Below are 24,680 nucleotides of genomic sequence, written 5' to 3' on the forward strand. Positions count from 1 at the left end.
TCAGATAGAAATAGGGGTAGTTTTTTTTTTTCACTAAGTATGATTTAAAAACTAAGGCTTTTAGGCTTATGTGTTATGCATATATATTTCCCATATTAAATATCTACTTATTACTATTCTACTGTCTTTAAAAATCTTTTTATTTTTGGACTTTTAGGGCTGCACCCATGGCGAATTGAAGTTCCCAGGCTAGGGGTTGAATCGGAGCTGTAGCTCCTGGCCTAAGCCAGCCATAGCGCTGTAGCAACTGAGTTGCATCTGCGACCTACAACACAGCTTGTGGAACTGCAGGGTCCTTTAACCCGCTGAGCGAGGCCAGAGATTGAACACCTGTCCTCATGGATACTAGTCGGGTTCCTTACTGCTGAGCCACAATGGGAACTCCCTGACTTTAAAAATCTTGATGGATGTGTAAGTTTATCAGACGTCTTCTGGTGATGATTCATGAGATATATACACATTTTTTTTTTTTTTTTGCTATTTTTGCATGACAAACTGGATTTTATCATATTGATTCACTTTTGAATATCAGAGCTAAATTACCTACTTGATCATAATAGTAGTATGTTTTAATTTTTGGTATGTAACTGGAGACTTTTATTTTTTATTGTTTTCTTTAGCGGTTTTATGTCTGGTTTCTTAAGTTATTAACATACAGTATTTACTTGCTTGTGCTATTTCTGTTAACTTTTTTTGTGATTGTTATGTTCCCTATTAAAAATAATTTAGAAGCTTTTATGCTTTGAAATCATTTAGGTAGCTTTAGAATTATCTGTTCTTAAATATTTGGTAGAATTTAGAATATCATTGGCATTTGATGCTTCCTGAGGGGATTAGCTGTTTGATAGTTTTCTCTGTTTCATCTGTGTTAATTATCAGATATTCCTTTTGTGAAATTTGTCCTGTTTTACCTTTGTGAGATTCATGATGTCTTACTCGGAGTGCTGATAACACTGTTTTTAACAATATTTTCCTAAGGTGCTAAATGAAAAAATCTTTATCTTATGTACATTTGTCTACATCATTAAGTTCTTAAGGGCACTAGGATAAGAACCATGTTATTACTTCAATTTGTAGTCCAGATTATGGGATATGTTTTCTTAACAAGTTTTTTTCTTTTTTTTTCTTTTTTTAATTGGTGGTGATGATGGTGGATATTTTTACAGGCTTCCCAGTTGGCATGTATGTTGTAAAGAGAGTTCTTCAGCTTCATCATATTATTCTCAAGATGACAATTGTGCACTAGAAAAGGAAGATGTACAGTTCCAGAACAAGGTACCTTAAATAAAGTTGAAGTTTTAATTTGGGTATCAACTTTCTAAGACTTCCTCAAAACATTTGGAATAAAAGTATTTCAAAAATATTATGACATAGTTTTTGGTGGAGTACTGTAATTTTCCTAGCTATACTCTGAGGTATTACTCACGTAATTCTGAAATTAACATAACTCTGAGATATTTATATATTTTTCTTGTTTATATTTGGAATGTTGAAATAACATTCTTAGTTCTACAGTAAGGAGAAAAATAGTGCCTGTTCAGAGAACCGAAACCTAGGGTTCTCTTTTTAATGCTTTAACTAGTTAAAGGGTTTCTAAAGAAACCCCAGTGTTACAAATTAAAAACTATTAGAAATGAGTCTTCAGTCCATGACTGTGTTCTTTGTTTTATATAATTGGGTGGAGTGAATAAACAGAGTCCAGAAAACCTGATGGCCTCTAAATAATTTATTATTTTGTCATTTTAAATAATAAAAGGTGAGTATTGACTTTAGCTAGTTTTAGTGTCACCTCCACCCCCAAATCAGTGTACTTATTTTAAATTATAGAAGCAATTTATACTAACTATAAAATATTGATATTTATATCCCATTCTCCTCCCCAAAGGAACCACAGTTTACTGTTTCTTGTGAAAATGTTCAGAACATTTTCTGTGGGTATAGATATATCATTTTATAGCATACAAATTAATGTTTAAATTTTTATTAAAATGTCCTACTATAAATATTGTGCACATTTACCTCTTTTTCCAAATAGCATGCAAAGGATATAGCCTTTGCATGTTGCTATATCCTTCTGAATGCTACATTTTTATTCTATAATATATGTATATCACAATTTATTAAGCGTTTCTTTTTTCTTTTTTTTCTTTTTTTTTGTCTTTTTGCCATTTCTTGGGCCGCTCCTGCGGCATATGGAGGTTCCCAGGCTAGGGGTCTAATGGGAGCTGTAGCTGCCAGCCTACGCCATGCAACACGGGATCCGAGCCGCATCTGTGACCTACACCACAGCTCACAGCAACGCCGGATCGTTAACCCACTGAGCAAGGGCAGGAATCGAACCTGCAACCTCATGGTTCCTAGTCAGATTCGTTAACCACTGCGCCATGACGGGAACTCTTATTAAGCATTTCTTTATTGACAGACTTCGGCATTGTTTCTCAGCTGTGTGTGCATGCATAATTGTGTGTACACTTTTGTGCGTGTGTATGTCTGAATGCACAAACTTAAAATTACGTGTCGTACTTGAGTGTGCATTTGTGTGTGTGTCTGAATGCACAAACTTATAATTAGGTGTCTGGGTTTTTTTTTTTTTTGCGTGATATTTAGAGTGGATTATTTAAATTTTTGAGTTATACAGGATATATTTCTGGGATGAAGTATTTAAAAATTTGATAACTTGCTGAATATCTTTCCAAAAAAGAGTTTTATTGTATGCTTTTATCCAGTCTATAAGACTTAGAGCTAATCTCTTCTTTGGTGAGAAATTTAAAGACTAAATGTTGTAAGAATGAATTTAAGCAAAGCATTAAGGAAGGGGTAAACATTCTTTCAGCAAACATTTGGGTACCTAGCATATGCAGGCTCAGATAAAGATGAATGTGAACTTGGCTTTTATGAAACTTATATGCTAGAAAATATGTTTATCCAAAATTCTCTCTTGAACGTGAGTGTCAAAAGAGAGATGACACAAAGAGCTGTATGTACATTCATTTATCAAATATTTACCGAAGTCTTACCGTGTGTCTAACACAGTGCTGGGTGATAAGACTAAAGTGCTGATTAGGAAATCAAATGAGGTTCTTTTTTTTAAAAAAATTTTTTATTATATTTGATTTATAATGTTCTGTCAGTTTCTCCTGTATAGCAGATCAAATGAGGTTCTCGTGCTCATGTATTGTTCATTTGGAAGGAAGCTATGATCACCACTCTACCACCAGTGTACGCATGTAGTGTATGTACATTTGGAGTGAAAGCAGTAAGGGAGTAATGCTGGAAGGTAGACAATATGCATATAAACAAAAGTTTTAAAAGTCACAATCAAGTATTTTGATCATAGAGAGATGGTCTTTAATATTGCTTTAGGACTGTTTTGTGAAACAATTTTATCAGTTGGCCTTTTCATTGTTGCAATATAGGATGAAAGAGAGGGACCTAAGAATACCGAATCATCAGGAAAAGTGGATTCAAACTTACCTATTCCTCCAGAAGAACACAAATTAAAAGATGACTACATTGTGACTCTACAGGTAAGAGTTGTCGCTTTGATTTTTAATGATATGCCTTTTCAAACCACTTCACAAAATAGAAAACCTCTGTTTGGTCACATTTTGTGTATTGCTCTTTTTTCTTTTTAAAGTACCATGCAACTGGCCTTAATACTAGTCACCTGCTAAGAGTACTGCTTTTGAGAAAATTCTGAATTACAGACTTAATAATAGATGTGACAGTTTTCCTTGTAGTATAAGTTTGGCTATAAATCCTTCTTTCTTCTTAGGTTCCATTTTGATTTATTACAATGTACCTTGTCTCTTCAGATTTTAAGGTGTCTGGAGAATTTTTTTTCTGACTTAAAGTATCTGTATGTGGAGCACAGAGTATTTTGATACCAAAATTTTATCACTTAGTGTGGAATATGAATTAATAAATAATAGATTGAGCACATTTTCCCCCTTTTAGCATATTACATTCTAAATATTATTTTCTACTTTGTACACTAGATTTTATGAAAAATATTAAAAAACAGATTAGAATGTAAGATGATCAGAATGCTGAAGCATCTGGAAATCGTTTAATATCGGGATTGACTGAAGGAACTAGTGATAATTGATCTGGAGGGAAGAAGGACTAACAAAAAGCTAAATATCTCAAATATTAACAAAAACAAATTTCAGCTTAAAAGGAGGGAGAATTCTCTTTAAAAAAAATATAGCCAGGGTTATTTTATGACTCAATTGGGTTATCTAAGGAAATAGAGTAAGTTTCGTTTTATTGGATTCTGGAAGACTTTTTTTTTTTTTTTTTTGTCTTTTTTGCCATTTCTTGGGCCGTTCCCGTGGCATATGGAGGTTCCCAGGCTAGGGGTCGAATCAGAGCTATAGCTGCCGGCCTATGCCAGAGCCACAGCAACGCAGGATCCGAGCCGCGTCTGCGACCTGCAGACCTGCACCACAGCTCACGGCAACGCCAGATCGTTAACCCGCTGAGCAAGGGCAGGGATCGAACCTGCAACCTCAAGGTTCCTAGTCAGATTCGTTAACCACTGCACCACGACGGGAACTCCTGGAAGACTTTTGGAAAAGACTTGTACATGATAATAAAAATGATCTCTGTAGCCCTTCAATAATACGTTTATCCTGAATAGTCCTGCCATTGTTTATTTTCCTGAATTTTTATCATGGTATTCCTTTGTTCAAATACTTCAAAGTACTTACTGAATCTTACAGATTTACGCTATTCAGTACAGTAGCCATGTATTGAGCACTGGAAATGTAGATGGTTCAAATTGAGATTTGCTGTAAATATAAGATACAGCTTGATTTTGGAGACTTAATTTAAAAAAGTATAAAACAGGGGAGTTCCCGTCGTGGTGCAGTGGTTAACGAATCCGACTAGGAACCATGAGGTTGCAGGTTCGGTCCCTGCCCTTGCTTGTGGGTTAACGATCCGGCGTTGCCGTGAGCTGTGGTGTAGGTTGCAGATATGGCTCGGATCCCGAGTTGCTGTGGCTCTGGCGTAGGCCTGTGGCTACAGCTCTGATTCGACCCCTAGCCTGGGAACCTCTACATGCTGCGGTAGCGGCCCAAGAAATAGCAAAAAAAAAAAAAAAAAGTATAAAACATTAATTTTTTTATATTGAATGCATGTTGAAATGACAATGCAATATTTGATAGTAGTGGTTCTTTTTTCAAAGGCTCCATCGTAAAATGCAAAGTATTTGTATTCCTTTGTGAATTTTTCATTCCAGTGTAAATAATTCTCTAGATCATCACATTTTGTATTTTTGGACTCTGCCTTGTGTTTTCTTTTTGCTCCTGTACTGATCCTCCTTTTCTTTAGTGTCCTAGTTTCCTAGTTGTTCTAGTCCATGGTAGTCCTTACAGTCTCTCTTTCCTTGAACTGAGCACGAGTACATCTCAATTTATTCATTTGTCATTAAATATAAGCATTAAATGTCTGTGTGCTTGGTACTGTGCTAGGCACTGAGGAACATGAAGATCAAGAAAACATAGTCCTTACTCAAGACACTTAAGTATAGTTGAAGAAAAAGAAATAAGGACAATTAAAGTGTTATAGATGCTGTGATTAAAGTCTCTACAGAGAACAGTGGAGGCATAGAGGAAGAGGAATGACTATTTCTATTTAGGGCTGGTTGTGGGGGAGGAGGTACTGCTAGAATTTTTCAAACATGAGTAGGTACTAAGTACATTTCAGATTGTATTTTGGAGGAGTGAATGGCTCAGAGTATACAGTCCTGGAAGGAGCTGCAAGAATCATGTATTGATTTGTAATGTTACTTATACATGCCTTTTGGTGGTGTTTGTTAATAGACATGATCTTCTCAACTGTTCAGGGGCAAAAACTATGTGTTGTACTATTTTATATATGTACATAGGATTTCTGTATTGCTGCTAACATTAATTAATTACAGAAAGAGGGAAATTTTATGGGTCCTGATACAAAATAGAAAATAGTAAAGAAGAAAGATAAGCTCCTTTATTCTAGTTTATGAAATGCCAAGAAAAATATGTAGAGCCTGCATTTTAATATGAAATATATTCCTTAGAATGGTAATGTTGGAAGAAAGGATTTTTGTAAAAGTCCTTTTTTAGTGAGCATTATTTGTTTTGTTACTTTTGAGACATACTTTTTATAATATCCTGGTCAGATAAAGAAGTAATTTATTAATCTCAACATTTAATATAACTCTTTTTAAAAAACAGAACACAGAGTCAAAAAAGTTAAGTCCATCTGTGATTGAGACACTCCCTACAGTTGATCTGCATGAAGATTCTTCCAGTGTCGTTGTGGGCAGTGAAAATACTGAAAATATTTCCAGCTCATCTACCTCAGAGATCACTCCAATCTCAAAGCTTGAGTAAGTCATTGCAAAGAAAAAAAGAATATTGTTAGATAATGACAGAAGAATTTCTTTGGCACTCAGATTTGTTTAGGCTTTGTAACAGATGTAAGTAATAATGCCTGCATTTTGTGTTTTTACTATATTTCTTAATGTCATGATCTTATGTGTATTTATTCTGCTGTGTAACTCAGTGAAGTTGATTGTATCCCAGCCAAGAAATATCTACATCGTATAGATAAAGTGAGGTTCTTGTTTAAGAAGCTGTACTTATTTGAATAATCTTCCCTATAATTATTAAAGATTCAAATATTGGATTATTTGTTTCCATTAAGTATTGCTGTGGCATTCCGTTCATAGTCATGTCTTTGATTCATACAGCTTTTTCAAACTTGGTAATATTCAGAATATTTAGGCTTAAGGTTTCCTTTTAAAAAATTTATAATATGATTTTTAAAGGTTACTTTGCATTTACAGTTATTACAAAATATTGGCTATATTTCTGGTGTTGTACAGTACATCCTTGAGCCTGTTTTATACTCAGTACTTTGTATGTCCTACTCTACCCACTGATAACCACTAGTTTACTCTCTGTGTCTGTGAATCTACTTCTTTTGTTATATTCACTAGTTTGTTGTATTTTTTAGATTACACATAAAAACTATATCATGCAGTATTTATCTTTCTCTATTTGACTGATTTCACCCTCCAAATCTATCCATGGCAAACTTTTGTTGTTTTTTATGGCTCAGTAGTATTTCATTGTATATGTCCTTATCTATCTCTTAGTGGACACTTAGGTCTTGGTTATTGTAAATAGTGCTTCTGTGAACATTGGGATGCATGTATCTTTTCAAATTAGTGTTTTTTTTTTTAATATATACCCAGCAGTGGAATTGCTGAATCATATTATAGTTGTATTTTTAGTTTTTGAGAAACCTCCATACAGTTTTCCCCAGTGGCAACATCAGTCTATGTTCCCGCCAATAGTGTACAAGGGTTCCCTTTTCTCCATATCCTTGCCAACATTTGTTATTTGTGTTCTTTTTGATGATGGCCATTTTGAGACGTATAAAGTGATATCTCATTGTGATTTTGATTTACATCTCCCTGATAATTAGTGATGTTGAAAGTTCCCTTAATTAGAAGATCTCTTACGTACTTCTAGTTCCAGCAACACTGCAAAGAACAAAACAGAATTCCCTTTTCAAATACTTCATTAAGCATTTCTTTTATCAATGAGCTAATTTATGTAAAAGTTATAGGACAATATCTGGCACATAGTAAGAATACATGTGTCAGTTGCTATCATTATTTCTGCCATCACTGCTATTTTTCTACCACAAGTACTTTTTTAGATACCTATTCTTTTCAAGAATGTAGAGGAGTGGTTTGAAGGAATTGTGCACAAAGATGTTACAGTTAGTATGTAGGAGTTTGCTCTGGTAAGGGACGAGGGACCAGGAAACATGCTTAGAAGTAATGATAGTATTTAAAAATTTTATGTATTAAATACTTTAGAAAGAATTTGACTAGATACTGTATATTCGAAAGTACATCTTATTTTCCCATTCTATTGAACATACGACTGTCTAGTGAAAAGGAGGTGAGATAGGGAAAAGCATTAAAGTTTTGTATTTTTTTTAAATAAAAATTCAAAAAGTTCTTTAAGAACCTTAGTGAAGTGTTTCGAGATAATGATTTCTTGATATTATAGGCAACAACCGTAATATTGGTAGAATGTACTATAAAACAAATGAAACATGAGAGAATATGCATTTAGAATAAATAATTTAAAATCTTATTTTTGACAAGACCAAATATTAACTTATAAGATTTTGTTTTACATTTTGGTAATTAGCTATTTAGAGGCCAAGCAATGGCACTAACGGATCAAGAATCAATAATTTACACAATTTAAAATATGCTAATTCTTGAAAACTTTCTGCACAACTATAAAGAATTCTTCTATGGCTTAGATTTGTTTTGGAAATCACTAATTTCACTTTTAACTTATGCTATATTATGTCCATTAATTTATTGGGTTCTTTTTTGTTTCTATTTTAGTGAAATAGAAAAATCTGGTACTATTCCTATAGCTAAGCCAAGTGAAACTGAGCAATCTGAAACTGATTGTGATGTTGGTGAGGCCCTTGATACAAGTGCTCCAGTTGACCAGCCTTCCTTTGTCAGTCCACCTGAAAGGTGGGTATAAGTAGTTGTTTGCCCTTTTTATGATTCTATAAGAAATTGCAGTGTCATGTTTAAGTAGATTTTGGTGCACTTAGAATCTACTCAATTCCTCTTAATGACTGAGAGAAAACCGACCCCTTTCTTTGTTTACTTTGTACTCATATACACTTATAACAGTTTAGATTGCATATACTTGTTACTCAGCTAAAATTTTTTATTTAATGTCTTTTGGTTTCAATAGCCTTGTTGGCCAGCATATAGAAAATGTGTCATCTTCACATGGCAAAGGAAAGATTACAAAATCGGAATTTGAATCAAAAGTTGCATCAAATGATCAAGGTGGTGGTGATCCAAAATCTGCATTGAATACTTCAGATAATGTAAAAAATGAGGTAGGTAAATAAACTTGCACTATTACTTTATTATACATTTTATTATTAGCTAATATTATGATTTGCTGACCTTATTTGTCACAAAGTCGGAATGAGGAGTTCCCGTCGTGGCGCAGCAGAAACTAATCCGACTAGGAACCATGAGGTTGCGGGTTTGATCCCTGGCTTCGCTCAGTGGGTTAAGGATCTGGTATTGCTGTGGCTGTGGCGTAGGCCGGCAGCTACAGCTCCGATTAGACCCCTAGCCTGGGAACCTCCATATGCCATGGGTGTGGCCCTAAAAGGACAAAGACAAAAACAAAAAGAATCTGGTGATGAACATGGAATTGAAGTGAGCTGTGCTCCCAGAGAGCAAATCGTTATGTCATGGTACTATTGCCAGTATTCTGCTTATATATAAAATTATTTAGTTACGTTTAATTATAAATGGTTTTCTGCCACTATCAACTGTTTGATACCAGATACATAAAGTCCTTATTTAAGCAATTTTTTAGAGAGCCATGTAGAAGAAGCTATGATTATTAAATTTATGTGTCTTCAGAATAGAAGTTTAACTCAATAATATAAGATTAAATTTAGACTCTCGAACAGAAGTATTTTAAAGGAACATTTTACCCTTCATTATTTGTGTGCAAAATACAACTTGACTAGCTTATATTAAAGAATGTAAGGTTTTTTTGTAATGATTTTTATTTATTCCATTATAGCTGATTTACAGTGTTCTGTCAATTTTCTGCTACACAGCAAGGTGACCCAGTCAAGAATGTGATTCTTAAAGATGAGTCTCATTCTCATGTAGCAGTTTTACTTTCTTTTCTCCTTTTGAGTTCTATTTCGGCTTCATTTGAGGCAGGTACAGAATTTCATGAAAAAATGTTGACAGAGAAGTCTGTTCCTTTTACCTAAGAAATAGCTAAATGAAAGAGATGAAGGCCACTCCATGAACTTAACAAAAAAAAAAAAAAAAAACAAACATGTGGACTCAAGAGTATTTCAGAGTGCTATGTACCTCATCTATATTTGTTTCTTTTAAATTTGGATCTCTGTTCCCAAATTTTTCTTTCACATATTTTCTGTCAGTCTTCACTGACAACTACTAAACTTCATTCTGGAGACTTTACGTCTTTGGGCCAGCTGTCTGTGATGCTTCTTATAAACATAAGAGGTCAGCATTTCAAGTACAACATCTTGAAGGAACTAATTTTCCCAGTGAAGCCAAATCAAGCGTATGTGAAAATTTAGGTGACAGGTACTACAGGTGTAAATAAACAAACATTACAAAAATGTCTTCTTTGTGCTATTTAATCATCGAATGTAAAATTCAAGCATTGCAGCCTGTTTTGTCCAAGATTTGCTTGTTCTCCTTAACCATTTGTAGCAGTGTCTTGCAGATCCTTGAGATAACAAGGATAAACTCTCCCACTCACACAAACTATCTGGGCAAAATTATCCTGAGCTGGATAGTGTACAAAACTACTGGACACTTTATAATATGCTCATTATCTGACAATTTTTTTGAATATTATTTAGGAAGTAATTAGTACAGTTAAAAATTCTACCTTTTTGGGAGTTCCTATTGCGGCTCAATGGGTTAAGAACCTGACTAGTATCCATGAGGATGTGGGTGCAGTCCCTGGCCTCCCTTACTGGATTAATGATCCTGTGTTGCCACAAGCTGTGATGTAGGTCACAGATGTGGCTTAGATCTGGTGGCTTGGATCTGGCATTGCTGTGGCTGGCAGCTGGCAGCTGCAGCTCCAATTTGACCCCTAGCACAGGAACTTGCATATGCCACATATGCTGCACCATATCCCACAGGTACAGCCCTAACAATAGAAAAGAAAAAAAAAAATTCTACCCTTTTGCCTGTTAGACTCTACAAAGAATTTTATTGTACTGTTTAGTTTTATTTGTTGCTGAAAGGTGAATAGTGATTGCTTTGCCTGGGCCTCAGAGAGTGTCTGTATATTTTCTTATTCAAATTAGATTTTTATTATTTTTTAAATTGAAATTAGTATAACACTAGTTCTTTAACGTGATTTTCTGCTATGTATTGTTTTGTTTTGTTTTGTTTTGTTTTTTAGGGCTGCACCCAAGGCATATGGAAGTTCCCAGGCTAGGGGTTGAATCAGGCCTACAGCCGCTGGCCTACTCTACAGCCGCAGCAATCCAGGTTCCGAGCCACGTCTGCGACCTACACCATAGCTCATCGCAATGCCAGATCCCTAACCCACTGTGCTAGGCCAGACATCGAACTGCATCCACATGGATACTAGTCAGATTTATTTCCACCACAACAGGAACTCCCTGCTATGTATTTTTTTTAATAAAGCTACGTAACGTTATTTGGTAAGTTAGTGTGTTCTGCAAAACACTCTAAGAAGGAAGTTGTACAGGAACTATTTTGCTAAGTCTTCCTAAGGGGAGATTATAGGTATCTATATTAGTATGTACACTAATATACTAATGAGTATTCGTAGTCAAAAGTATGCCCTAATATAGCATACATTAGTATTACTGCTCAAAAATGTGCTCTAATATAGCAAATATATAATGTATGAGACTTGTGCTGTTTACCATAGTAAGCTATCAAAATGGATTTTGTACCCTTTTCAAGGTACTGTTAAGAAATGCATTATGCATTGTTTTAGGAATACAGAAATAATTTAAAATGGAATGAACATCCTTGCATATGTTATTCTAATTAAGAAAAATTATTGAATTGCATGCCTTTCCTGGTTATGTTTCCTCTCTCTGCTTAAGATGTAACGGCTGTCTTAAATTTGGTGATTTTTTTTTTTTTTTTTTTACTTTTACATTTTAGAGCATGTTTTTGTTTTTATTTACTTATTTTTTTGTTTTTTAGGGCCACACCCTCAGCATATGGAGGTTCCCAGCTAGGGGTCGAATCAGAGCTGTAGCCGCCGGCCTACCCCACAGCCACAGCAATGCGGGATCCAAGCTGCATCTGCGACCTATACCACAGCTCATGGCAACACCAGATCCTTAACTCACTGAGCCAGGCCAGGGATCGAACCCGCAACCTTATGGTTCCTGGTTGGATTTGTTAACCCCTGAGCCACGACGGGTACTCCTAGAGCATGTTTTCAAAGTTTTTCCAAGTATGCATTCCAAAAAAATTATTTGGCACATTTTGAAACAATATAAAATGGCATCATTCTTCTCTTAAGTGTCATTTTGCTCAACATTGTTTTTGAGTTTTGTCTATTCACTATTTTAACTGTTGTTTTCGGTTCTACCACAATTTATCTATTCTTCAATTGATGGATATTTAGATTGTTTCTAATTTTTTGATATTATAAACTGTACTTCAATAAGTATTCTTAGGCATATTTTCTTAGGCATGTATGTATGTTTTCACTGATATTTATATATATAGGCGTGGAGTTATTGGGTCATAGGGTATGTGTATCTTTTAAAAAATTTAATGAAGTATAATTTATTTACAATGTTATGTTAATTTCTTCAATACATCACAGTGATTCAGTTATACATATATGTTATTTTTCATAATCTTTTCCATTGTGATTTGTTAGAGTTACCTTTGCTATACAGTACCACCTTGTTGTTTATCTATCCTGTATGTAGTAGTTTGCCTCTGCTAATCCAAAACTCCCAGTCCTTCCTTCCCCAACACAATTCTGTTGGGGACCATGATTGGTAACCATAATTCTGTTCTTTATAGCTGTGAGTCTATTTTTGTTTCGTAGATATGTTGATTTGTGCTGTATTTTTGATTCCACATATGAGTGATATCAAATGATATTTGTCCTTCCCTTTCTGATTTAATTCATTTAATATGGTAATCTCTGAGTACATCCATGTTGCTGCAACTGGCATTATTTCATTCTTTTTTTATGACTGAGTAATATTCCATTGTGTATATCTTCTTTATCCATTCCTCTGTCGATGGACAGAACTGGCACCTCAACAGAGACAAGTTGGATTATTAACACCCTGCGTTCCAGTGGGAATTCCTGTATCAGCCTTTTAAAAAATGATTTATTCCTTTGGAGTTCCCTGGTGGCTCAGTGGGTTAAAGGTCCAGCATTGTAACTGCTGTGGCTCTGGTTACTGCTGTGGTGTGGGTTTCATCCCTGGCCTGGGAATTTCTGCATAATGAGTGTGGCCAAAAAATAAGTAAATAATAAATAAAAATGATTTTGTTCTTCATCTTGTTTAATCATTTTATATCCTGAATCCTGAAGATGTTTTCCTTTATTTTCTTTAAAATTTGCTTTTCACATTTAGGTATTTAAATCCACCATAAAATTTTTATGTAAATTGTACTTATTGTTAAGGATTTTGTAGAAACAGTATATTCTAATCTAAAATTAATTAGCTTCCTTTAATGTATTTATCATTTTAATGTAGATTTTTAAGGTAGATGCACTACAACTAACTATAGTATTTATTAATTTCTACAGTTTTTTTGTGGGGAATTACATAATACAGGTTTTTTTTTTTTTAACAAATAATATCACTAACATGTGAAGGGAGTCATCCTGTGATGCTTAGATAGAAGATTCTAATTCCTTCAAGAGAAACTTTTAAGTAAACTAAAACTTTTTACATTTTTTTCAAAATACTATCATTTGTTATAAAATTGGACTTTAATTTGACAGAAACATTTGTATTTACTGTTATTAATCAGTTTTCTCTGTATTTTTTGAAATCTGAAATTTGTTTATTTTTGGTATTTCTTTCAGAGTTCTGATTATACAAAATCAGGAGAAATTGACCCTACATCTGTAACAAGTCCCAAAGACCCAGAAGATATACCAACATTTGATGAATGGAAGAAGAAAGTTATGGAAGTAGAAAAAGAAAAAAGTAAGGAGGCACTGTGATTCCTTTCTTTTTTCTTTCAAAGGAGCTAGTTTAAGTATGCCATTCTCTTTTTAATTGTTAAAATAAAACTTGAAAAATTTTTAAAGGTAAAACCTAGGAAGATGCTTTGATTACACAGATGGAGTTTACTTTGTCTTAAACCATTATTTAAATTATTAAATGAGACTAAAATAAAGATGAAATAGGCAGACCAGTGACTTTTTATCTCAGTTTATAAGAGGAAAGTTGAGGCATGGAAAATTCTTTGTCATAAAGCTTTCAACTATAAATAGAATTGAACTAAAGTATTTTATTTTTGTTGTAAAATAAGTCCCAGAGTTACAAATTATTATTGTTGGTATTAGAGGTAGAAGGATAGCTAGCATTCATCCTTAATAGAATAAAATGTATATGAAAAAAGTTTTGATTCTCGTGGATAAGCTTCATTTTGTGGATTATATTAGGCGAAGATCAAGTATTGTGGATTTCTCTAGTTAATTAGTTTATTAGGGATATTTTAAAGCTGTTAAGGCAAAGCATTTTGAATTTCATTTGAGTTTTTAAAATACTCTCTCAGGCATTGAAACCTATTCTCTAGATTGCAGCCTATTGCTCTTGAGATTATTTGCTGTGGGCATTTTCAGTCATAATCAACATGTATATATATATGTTCACAATAAGGTTTGTTTGCAGGTCAATCAATGCATCCATCTTCTAATGGAGGTCTACATGCCACAAAAAAAGTCCAGAAAAATCGAAATAATTACGCTTCAGTAGAATGTGGTGCCAAAATTTTGGCAGCTAACCCAGAAGCCAAGGTACTTAAGTATAAAATTCTTCTGCACATATGGATAGCTAGTGACTTTATTTAATTTGAGCCATGGTTTCCTGGGAACTATATTTTAACATGAGCTGTTTTCCTAATTTGCTAAGGAATGTACGGTTATACTTGAAAAGTAAAGACATGTTCTTGCATGAATTCTTAGTATATTGGTTGATACATTGCACCCTGTTTTTGTTTTTTTTTTAAAAAACTTAATTTTTTAGAGCCATTACAGGTTCACAGTGAAATTGAGAGGGAGGTATAGAGATTTTTCATATATCCCCTGCCCCCACACATTTTAGTCCCCTCTGTTACCAATATTCTCCACCAGACAGGTACATTTGTTAACAATTGATGAACTTATACTAACACATTGTTATCACCTGAAGTCCATAGTTTACATCGGAGTTCACTCTTATACATTCTGTGAGTTTGGACAAATGTGTACAGAGTATTTTTACTGCCCTAAAAATCCTCTGTGCTCTGTTTATTCACTTCTTCCTTCCCCTAACTTTTAGCAACCACTGATCATTTTACTCTCTTCATAGTTTTATCTTTTCTAGAATGTCATATAGTTGGAATCATACCATACATAGCTTTTTCAGATGGGCTTCTTTCACTTAATTGTATGCATATAAGTTTCATCCATGTCTTTTCACGGCTTGATAGCTCATTTCTTCTTAGTGCTGAGTAATTCCATTCCATTGTCTGGATATACCACAGTTTATTTATCCATTCACCTACTGAGGGGACATTCACTTTGTTTTTAAACTTTTAAAACCTTTGTGAAATTTACAAGAGAAAATAGCTAATTAAAAAATATAATTTTTCCTCTGTTGCAACAGACATTTAAATGTTTTGTTATAAGACTAACTTAGCATATTATAGACGTAACTTGTAAATTTTGGCCGCATTTATGCTTTCTTCCCAAATGAATGTTTCTTAGGTGAATTTTTAGATCTAAAAATATAGAAAACCTAGGAAGCTTGAGAGTTGAAATAAATTTTTTTTCTAAAGTAATTTATTCCCTTCCCCCTTTTTAAAATAGAGTACATCTGCTATTCTTATAGAAAATATGGATCTTTATATGTTGAATCCTTGCAGCACTAAAATTTGGTAAGTAATGTAAAATTTAATAAAGCACACTCTATGTATATGTATTAAGATTTTATATTAGGGTTAGATTGATTTGTTCATATAGTCACTTAATAAACATTTATGATTGATTGGTGCTGGTACTGTACTCACCTTAGGTCCTGGGATACAAATTGAAAATAAAATGCCTTTCCTTTTAAGGATATCACACAAAAAACTGACAGATCTTGTTAAAAAATTACCAAATAATATAAAAAGTACTGCTGGAAAGATATTACGGGGAACAGAGATGATATAACTACAAAAGAGGATGAGTGACTAGGAGAAGGAATTCATGAACTAAATCTTGAAGGATGAATTCCTTGAAGTCACAGGTGATAGAGGCAGAGGTATTCAGGAACTGTAAGAATAGGGGAACAATGCTAAAAGGCAACTAACTACTGTAAGTAGAGGCACTGGGCAACTATAAGTAGAAGTAATTTGATGAAGTTATTTTAGTTATGACAAGAATTGAAGTACAATTAAAGTAATCATGGAAGATGAGACAGAAGAGTCAGTTTCGCAATAACCAGGCCATTTGATGCTATCTGTACCCAGCTTAAAAGTTTATCTTAAAGATCATGGAAGGTAGTGTTTGTTTTAAGGAAGGAAATGACGTGACCTAACTGGAATTTTAGGAAGGCTTGTCCTCAAAAGATGGCCTGCAGTGCAATGCAGTTGGAAACTAGGAAATCACTTAGGAACCTGTTGTCATAGCTCAGGTATGAGATGAGGCCTTCAATAAAGGCATTGGCAATTTGGATGCAGAAGAGAAGATGACATGAAAACTATTTATAGGAGATAAAATTGACAGCTCTTGGGTAGTAATTGGACGTGAAGGAGAGAGAAGCATCTGGGAAGTCTTTCAGGATTTTGGCTTCACTGCTTGGGTCTGTGATTCTGCCATTAAATAAGAATATAGACAAAGGAACCAGTTTATAGGGTAAATAATGTATGGTATAATAACTGCGTTATTAAATTATTTGATTTCATTGCTTTAAAAAAGACAAGGTAAATCACCACCGTCATATATAATATATAAACATTGTTTTTAATTTAAAGAGAAATTCTTTAACCTTTAAAGATAATGCTTATTCTTTTCTACTTCTGCCTTTTACTCCTTTTGTCCATATGAATATTTAAGTTCAGTGTTAAAGTTAAAACCAAAGTATTTAAAGGTATTAAGAGATAATATTAAAAAACTTATTTTTTCCATATGCCATTTGGTCTGCAAATTGAATTTGAGGAAATGGTTATTTGACGTCATAAAGTGTTATTTGAGAGTGTTTTATTTTTGTTTGTAAAAGCCCCTATAGTCAGTAACAGCTCAGTTTTTATGCTCTAAAATTTTACATTTCAAGCAAAGACATGCTGGGATAAAGTTATAAGAACCAGTTATTTTGTTTTATTCTGGCTAGTGATCATAGCTACCCATTTATATTTTAATGTTTCTGCAAACAACGTGTATTTGTGTACCTGTGTACTCTATGTTTTACTTTTTGCTCATCCATTTATGTCTTTTCATTGTATAAAGATCTTCAGAACACCTTTAACTGATTTCACCTCATTTGAGCGGTTGACCCATATAAAGTATATTAAGACCACAGTATCACTATAATAGTTTTACAAATCTTAGTATCTAGTAAAGTTTATACCTCATCTTCAGAAGAATATTCACTATTCTTACTCCTTATTTTTTTTTAAGTTTTAGAATCATGTTGCCAAATTCTAAAAAAAAAAAAAAAATGCTGGCAGTTTTTTTTTGAATTGTATCAACTCTCTAGGTGAATTTTAGGATAATTGACATTTTAGAATTTTGAGCATTCTTGTTAGTTTCTCCATTCATTCACTTGTTCATTCCTTCCTTCATTCTTTCCATGTTTATTGAGCATCTGTTATGTGATATTGCTGGTGCTAGAAATAACACTTTCACAAATTAGACTGAAATCTCTGCTGCTTTGGAGCTTTTATCCTAGAAAGGTGTCAGTCCTTGATCACTAATGAGATTGCGCATGTTTTCATGCAACAGTTTTTCCTCCCCTCCGAGATGCCTGTCTTAACCTGTGTTTTCTGTGGGTGTCTAATAGAAGTCTAGATATGATTTAGCAGTATATTTATAGAATGGGTGTGATGTAATGATTTATCTTAACTCTGGATAGGACTTTCAAATTATATATGTTGCAGGTATTTCTCCAGTTTGTGAGTTGTCCTTTCTATTTCTTTCCTTTTTTTTTTTTGTCTTTTTGCCATTTCTTGGGCAGCTCCCACGGCATATGGAGGTTCCCAGGCTAGGGGTCGAATGGGCGCTGTAGCTGCCAGCCTATGCCAGAGCCACAGCAACACGGGATCCGAGCCACGTCTGCAACCTACACCACAGCTCACGGCAACGCCGGATCCTTAACCCACTGAGCAAGGGCAGGGATTGAACCCGCAACCTTGTGGTTCCTAGTCGGATTCGTTAACTGCTACACCATGACGGGAACTCCTGTCCTTTCTATTTCTTAAATGTCTTTTGGTGGATAGAAACTTTTAATTGTAATGTACTTGAACTTATCTGTCTTATAATTTTGGATTTTTAATATCAGACCTTTCTGACTTTAAAAAAAATACTAATTTTTTCTAGAAATTAAAAATCATGCATTTCATATTTAGTTTTTTAATCCTAATGGAATTGCTTTTAATATGGTATGTTTTCATCCCCCACTCCATTTTTCTATTTACATAATTATTTATTCAGTATTTCACACTTTTCCCCCTAATTTACAGTGCTGCCTTTACCATAAATTTCTCTTATAACACGTGGTTTTGTTTCTGTACTCTTTGTTCTGTTCACTTGTTTAGTTTACCATTACCTGCAGTAATACCACATTTTCTTCAGCTGTATAATTCTTAATACCTGGTAGAGCAAGTTTTCGGACTACATTTTTCAGGACTGACTTGGCTATTCTTCTTATTCTGCTTTTTTTGATAAATCTTAAACTTACCCTGTTAAGTTCCCCAAATGTCGTGTCAGATTTTGTTTGGAATTGTGTCAAATCTTTAGGTGACTTTCATATACTCAGTTTTCTTATCTATAAATAGGGCGTATCATTTTTAAAGTTGTTTTTAATGTCTTTTACTAATGATACTTTTTAAACTTTTCGTGAAAGTATTGTATATCTTGTTAAATTCATTCGTGGGTATCTGTCTTTTGTTGCTTTCAAAATATCTTTTGAAAAACTACATTTTGTTTGTAAATATCCAGTTATTTTTTTATGTATGAATCTTATATATATGATAACATCTACCTTCTTATACTCCCATTTGAATAGTTTATATGTAGAATTTTTGGGGATTTCTACACAGAAAATTATAGCTTAAAAAATTTATAATCCATTTCTTGTGTTTTACTTTCTTTTGTCATCACGTGCTGGCTATGTCCTTGAGAAAATTGTGAGTGGAAACAGTGATAGTAGGCAATTTCATCTTATTCCTTATTTTGAAGGCAGTGCATCTAACCTGATACTTACTAGATATTTTCTACATTTCTTTTTTTCTTTGTCTTTTCAGGGCCGCAACCACAGCATATGGAGGCTCCCAGCCTAGGGGTCCAATCTGATCTGTGGCCGTTGGCCTACACCACAGCCACAGCAACACCAGATTCCGAGCCACGTCTTCGACCCCACACCATAGCTCATGGCAGTGCCGGATCCCCAGTCCACTGAGCAAGGCCGGGTATCAAACCCGCAACATCATGGTTCCTACTCAGATCTGTTTCCGCTGCGCCACGATGGGAACTCTGTTTTTGGTTCTTTTTTTTAATTGAAGTATAGTTGACTTACAAAATTATATTAGTTTCAGATGTACAAGATAGTGATTCAATATTTTTAGGAGTTTCTATTGTGGCTCAGTGGTAACAAACCAGGCTAGTATCCATGAGGATGCAGGTTCAATCCCTGGCCTCGCTCACTGGGTTAAGGATCTGGCATTGCTGCTAGCTATGGTGTGGGTTGCACGCTTGTCTCGATCCCAAGTTGCAGTGACTGTGGTGTAGCCTGGCAGCTACAGCTCCAATTTGACCCCTAGCCTGAAAACTTCCATATGCTGCAGGTGCAGTCCTAAAGAAAAAAAAAAAATTTTTTTATAGATTATACTCCTTTTAAAGTTATTACACAAATAATGACTGTATTTCCCTGTGCTGCACAGTGTATCTTTGTTGCTTATTTATTTTATATGTAGTAGTTTGTTTCTTGATTTCATACCCCATCTTGCCTCTCCTCTTCCCTCTCTCTGCTATTAACCATGAGTTTATTCTCTTTATCTGTGATTCTGTTTCTTTTGTGTTATATTCATTGGTTTGTTTTATTTTTTAGTTTCCATATATAAGTGATAGCATAGAGTGTTGTATCTTTTTCTAACTTATTTCACTAAGCACAGTATGCTCTAAGTCCATTTGTATTGTTGCAAATGGCAGAATTTCATTCTTTTATGGCTAATATTCCATTGTGTGTGTATGCCACATCTTATCTCTTCATCCGTTGATGGGAATTTATGTTGCTTCCAAATCTTGGCTATTGTAAATAATGCTGCTGTGAACATTGGGCTACATGTATCTTTTTGAATTAGTGTTCTTATTTTCTTTGGATGTATACTAAGTAGTGGAATTGCTGGATCATATGGTAGTTTTCATTTTAGTTTTCTGAGGAGCCTCCATATCATTTTAAATAGTGGCTGCACCAATTTACAGTTCCACCAACTGTGTGCTAAGGTCCCTTCTCTATACATCCTTGTCAACATGTGTTATATGTTGCATTTTTCACGTGCCTATTGGCCATCTGTATAAATTCTTGGAAAAATGGCAATTCAGATCTTTTACCCATTTTTAAATTGAGTTCTTTGGTTTTTTTGATATTGGTTGTATAAGTTGTTTGTGAATTTTGTATATTAACCCTTTATCAATCATATCATTTGCAAATATTTTCTTCCATTCAATAGTTGTCTTTGCTGTACAAAGGCTTCAACTTAGGAGACAGATCTCAAGAAATATTGGTGTGATTTAGGTCAAAGAGTATTCTGCCTGTGTTCTTTTCTAGGAGTTCTGTGATTTCAGGTTTTACATTTAGGTTTTTAATCTATTTTGAGTTTATTTTTGTATGGTGTGAGGAAATACTCTAATCTCATTCTTTTACATGTAGCTGTGGAGTTTTTCCAGCACCACTTATTGAATAGACTGCCTTTTCTCCATTGTATATTCTTCCTTGTCATGGATTAATTGATCATAAGTACATGGATTTATTTTTGAGCTTTCTATCCTGTTTCATTGATCTGTGTGTCTGTTTTTGTGTCAGTACCATGTTGTTTTGATTACTTGTAGCTTTATAGTATATAATCTGAAGTCAAGGAGCCTGATATCTCCACTTTTGTTATTTTTTTTCTCAAGATTCAGTATGTTCTAAGGTTGGAACTCAACTGTAAAACCTTTTGGGCCTATGGGAAGATACTAATTTTAAATCAGATTAAGTGGGTGATTTAAAAAATAGGTGGTACATGCACATACCTGAAACTCTGAAAGATATTTAGAAGAGATAAGGGAGTTACAGTGAGAAAAATCCTCCTAGTTTGTCACCTATCTTCCTATTCAGTGTTAAATTTTTATATATATTTTTAGTTTCTTTATGCAAAAAAATACAGTTTTATTTTTTGTTTCTCACAGTACCATTTTATACATGCTATTTCTTACCTTGAATTAAGTTTTAACATAAAAATATCTGGTCATGTTTCTGTTTCATTCATACAAAACTTTCTCATTTTTTCTTATATCTGCATGAAATTCCATTATATGATTGTACAAGTATTTAACTTGTCTTCTCCTGATGGTATTTGGGTTTTTACAGTATTTTGCTATGATAATTACTATAAATCTTGTGCATGCATTATTTTATACTTGTATGAATAGGTGAGAAACTTTAAAAACTACATTTAAAAGAAATGATTATAAGACTAGGTTTTCTTCTTGGTAAGTTACATTTTCTAGGAATTTGTTTTTAATCCATTTTGAAAATTTTTGTATTAATGTTGTTTATGGTAGTCTCTTATTAAAAATCTTTTCTGTTTTAAAGATTTTTTCTTTTAAAAAATTTCTAATATTTTAATTTATGCCTTTTCCTGTAAGTTGGAGTCTATTTTAGCTTTACTGATTCCATCTCGTTTTGTTTTTTTTTTTTTTTTTTCCTGTTTGATGGATTTATGCTTGAATTTCTATTATTTTGTACTTTATTTAGTCTCTTGAACTTAAAAAAAGTTTATTTTGGAGTTCCTGTCATGGCGCAGTGGTTAACGAATCTGACTAGGAACCATGACGTTGCGAGTTTGATCCCTGCCCTTGCTCAGTGGGTTAAGGATCTGGCGTTGCCGTGAGCTGTGGTGTAGGTCGCAGATGGGCTTGGATCCCGTGTTGCTGTGGCTCTGGCATAGGCTGGCAGCTACAGCTCCCATTAGACCCCTAGCCTGGGAACCTCCATATGCCATGGGAGCAGCCCAAGAAATGGCAAAAAGACCAAAAAAAAAAAAGTTTATTTTGACATTACTGTAGTGTGGCTCATCAGGTTAAGAATCTGATATGTGTGCATGAGGATGAGGGTTCAAACCCTGGTCTTGCTCAGTGGTAACATTAAGGATCCGGCATTGCTGCAAGCTGTGACATCAGTTGCAGACGTGGTTTGGATCCGGTGTTGCCGTGGCTGTGGTGTAGGCTTGCAGCTGCAGTTCTGATTCAGCCCCTAGCCTGGGAACTTCTGTATGCCATGGGTGCAGCCCTAAAAAGAGAAAAAATTTTTTTCTAATATACACATTCAAGGTTATAAATTTCCCTTCTCTATGTGGTATTAGAGAATGTTTCAATTTCATTCTTTTACACATAGCTTCCCAGTTTTCTCAGCACCACTTATTGAATAGACTGTCTTTTCTTCATTATGTAGTCTTGCCTCCTTTGTTGTAGATTAATTGACCATAGGTGTATGGGTTTATTTCTGGGCTGTTTTTTTGCCCATACCATACTGTTTTGATTACTGTAGCTCTGCAGTTGGGAAACATGATTCTTCCAGCTCCGTTCTTTCTCAAGGTTGTTTTGGCTATTGGGGACATTTTATGTTTCCATATAAATTTTAAAGTTATTTGTTCTACTTCTGTGAAAAATGCCATTGGTGTTTTTGATAGGGATTGAATTGAATCTGTAGATTGCTTTGGATAGTATGGGCATATCATCTAAATTTTGGTACATGGTATTTTATCAAACTACTCTTATGTTTAGATCTGCTATTTTACTGATCTTTTTAAAATTCCTGACCTATAAATAATTAAGAAAAGTATGTAGAAATTAGTTTTGTTAGCCATTATATGTAGTTGTCTTAATTGACATATGGTGTTCTCTGCTTCTAAGAAAGCAAAAGATGAGGCAATAAGATGAAAGAGCATTTTAAAATGAATTTCCATGAGGAATAATTATACATACATAGATACTAATATTTTATATATTGAATCTATTCATTAGTTTCATACAAGTTTAAAATTGTTAGATCTTCCTGGTAAATTGACTCCTTATAGCTGGTAATACATTTACCCAAAAGCTTATTTTATTTTTAATTTTTTAAATTTATTTATTCGGCTGTGACTACAGCATATGGAAGTTCCTGAGCCAGGAATTGAACCTAGGTGATAGCAGTAACCTGAGCCACAGCAATGACAACGCTGAGTCCTAAACTGCTGGGCTATCAGGGCACTCTCATGAAAGCTTATTTTAATTGGTAATAATATAGCTTCTGTCTTAGAAATTGAGAGCACTGTATGCAAAAAAAAAAAAAAAAAAAAAAAAAAAAAAAAAGGGAGGAGAATTAGCTTTTTATTCTTAATGCTCTTTTAGATTTATTTCTCCATTGTCAATAAGAAGCGAAGTCTGAGTCTAATTTTCTTTAGTTCCCTCTTCCCAGGATGTTGTGGTGGTATGGACAATGTTTAGGCTTTGGAGCTAGATAGATGTATGTTTTGACTTTTAGCATTACTGCTTATTGGCTAAATGGCTATTAGTTAGGGCTTTTGATTCTGCTCCAAATAACCATGATTTAAATAAGAGAGATATTTAATTTTATCTGACATAAAAAGTAAAACTGGTAGGTTGTCCAGAGGTGCAACGGAACAATTAAAGAACCCACATACTTTCTGTCATTTTTTTTTTTTTTTGTCCATCCCGAAGATGTTATCCCTGCCTGCATTGCTGAGATGATTTATTTCCCTACCATATCCTCATTCTAGCGTATAAGGTAGGAGAAAGCAGATGGAGAGGTGGCAACTTCCTTTTAAAGACCTGACCCAGAAGTTGCACTGGACACTTTTGCTCACATCCTATCTTCTGGAACTAAGTAATGTTCCAAGTAACGGCCAAGACTGGGAAAAACATTCTTTAATGGATGGCCTTTGCTCAGCTACATCTTGGAGTCAAGGGCCAGGTTTTGTTACTAAAAAGGAAGAAGGGGACAATGTGAAGCAACCAATTTGTGATTATTGAATGATTTTATAAAATGGAGGTAATGTCCCTTGCTTTTGTAAGAATTAAAGCAAAGGATGGATATAAATTACCTAACATGGTATCTGACTGAGAGTAAGTATTTAGCAAATGTTAGTTTACTTTTTTTCATGAGCTTTTCACTGAATCATGGCTGTTGCTCACTTCTGTTGCTCTCTAAAATGAACAAAGTATGTTAATGTTACTGCTTTTGATTTATTAAGCACTTAATTGTTAGTATATATAATCTCATTTGATATAAAATTAGTTTATGAAAGTATTGATTACAGTGTTAGATGTTATGAATATATCTTTTCCCCCAATTCCATGCTATATGAAGTTTTATTTTACACAAATGGAACTATACTTTTAATTTTTTTCCTAAACATCAGT

At 34.0% G+C, this 24,680-nt stretch overlaps 1 protein-coding gene across 1 annotated transcript in view; it reads left to right on the top strand.

Annotated features, from left to right (window-relative positions):
- The window catches only part of SUCO (SUN domain containing ossification factor), a 91,023-nt gene that overhangs the window by 18,976 nt on the left and 47,367 nt on the right, over positions 1-24,680 (top strand). The window contains 8 exon segments of the mRNA XM_003357538.4: positions 1,167-1,275; positions 3,417-3,527; positions 6,222-6,376; positions 8,426-8,563; positions 8,793-8,943; positions 13,674-13,797; positions 14,488-14,612; positions 15,666-15,733. Of these exon segments, the coding sequence (XP_003357586.3) occupies positions 1,167-1,275; positions 3,417-3,527; positions 6,222-6,376; positions 8,426-8,563; positions 8,793-8,943; positions 13,674-13,797; positions 14,488-14,612; positions 15,666-15,733 (981 nt within the window).

The sequence above is a fragment of the Sus scrofa genome, chromosome 9 (assembly GCF_000003025.6).
Source record: "Sus scrofa isolate TJ Tabasco breed Duroc chromosome 9, Sscrofa11.1, whole genome shotgun sequence".
In the NCBI taxonomy this organism is placed as follows: Eukaryota; Metazoa; Chordata; class Mammalia; order Artiodactyla; family Suidae; genus Sus; species Sus scrofa.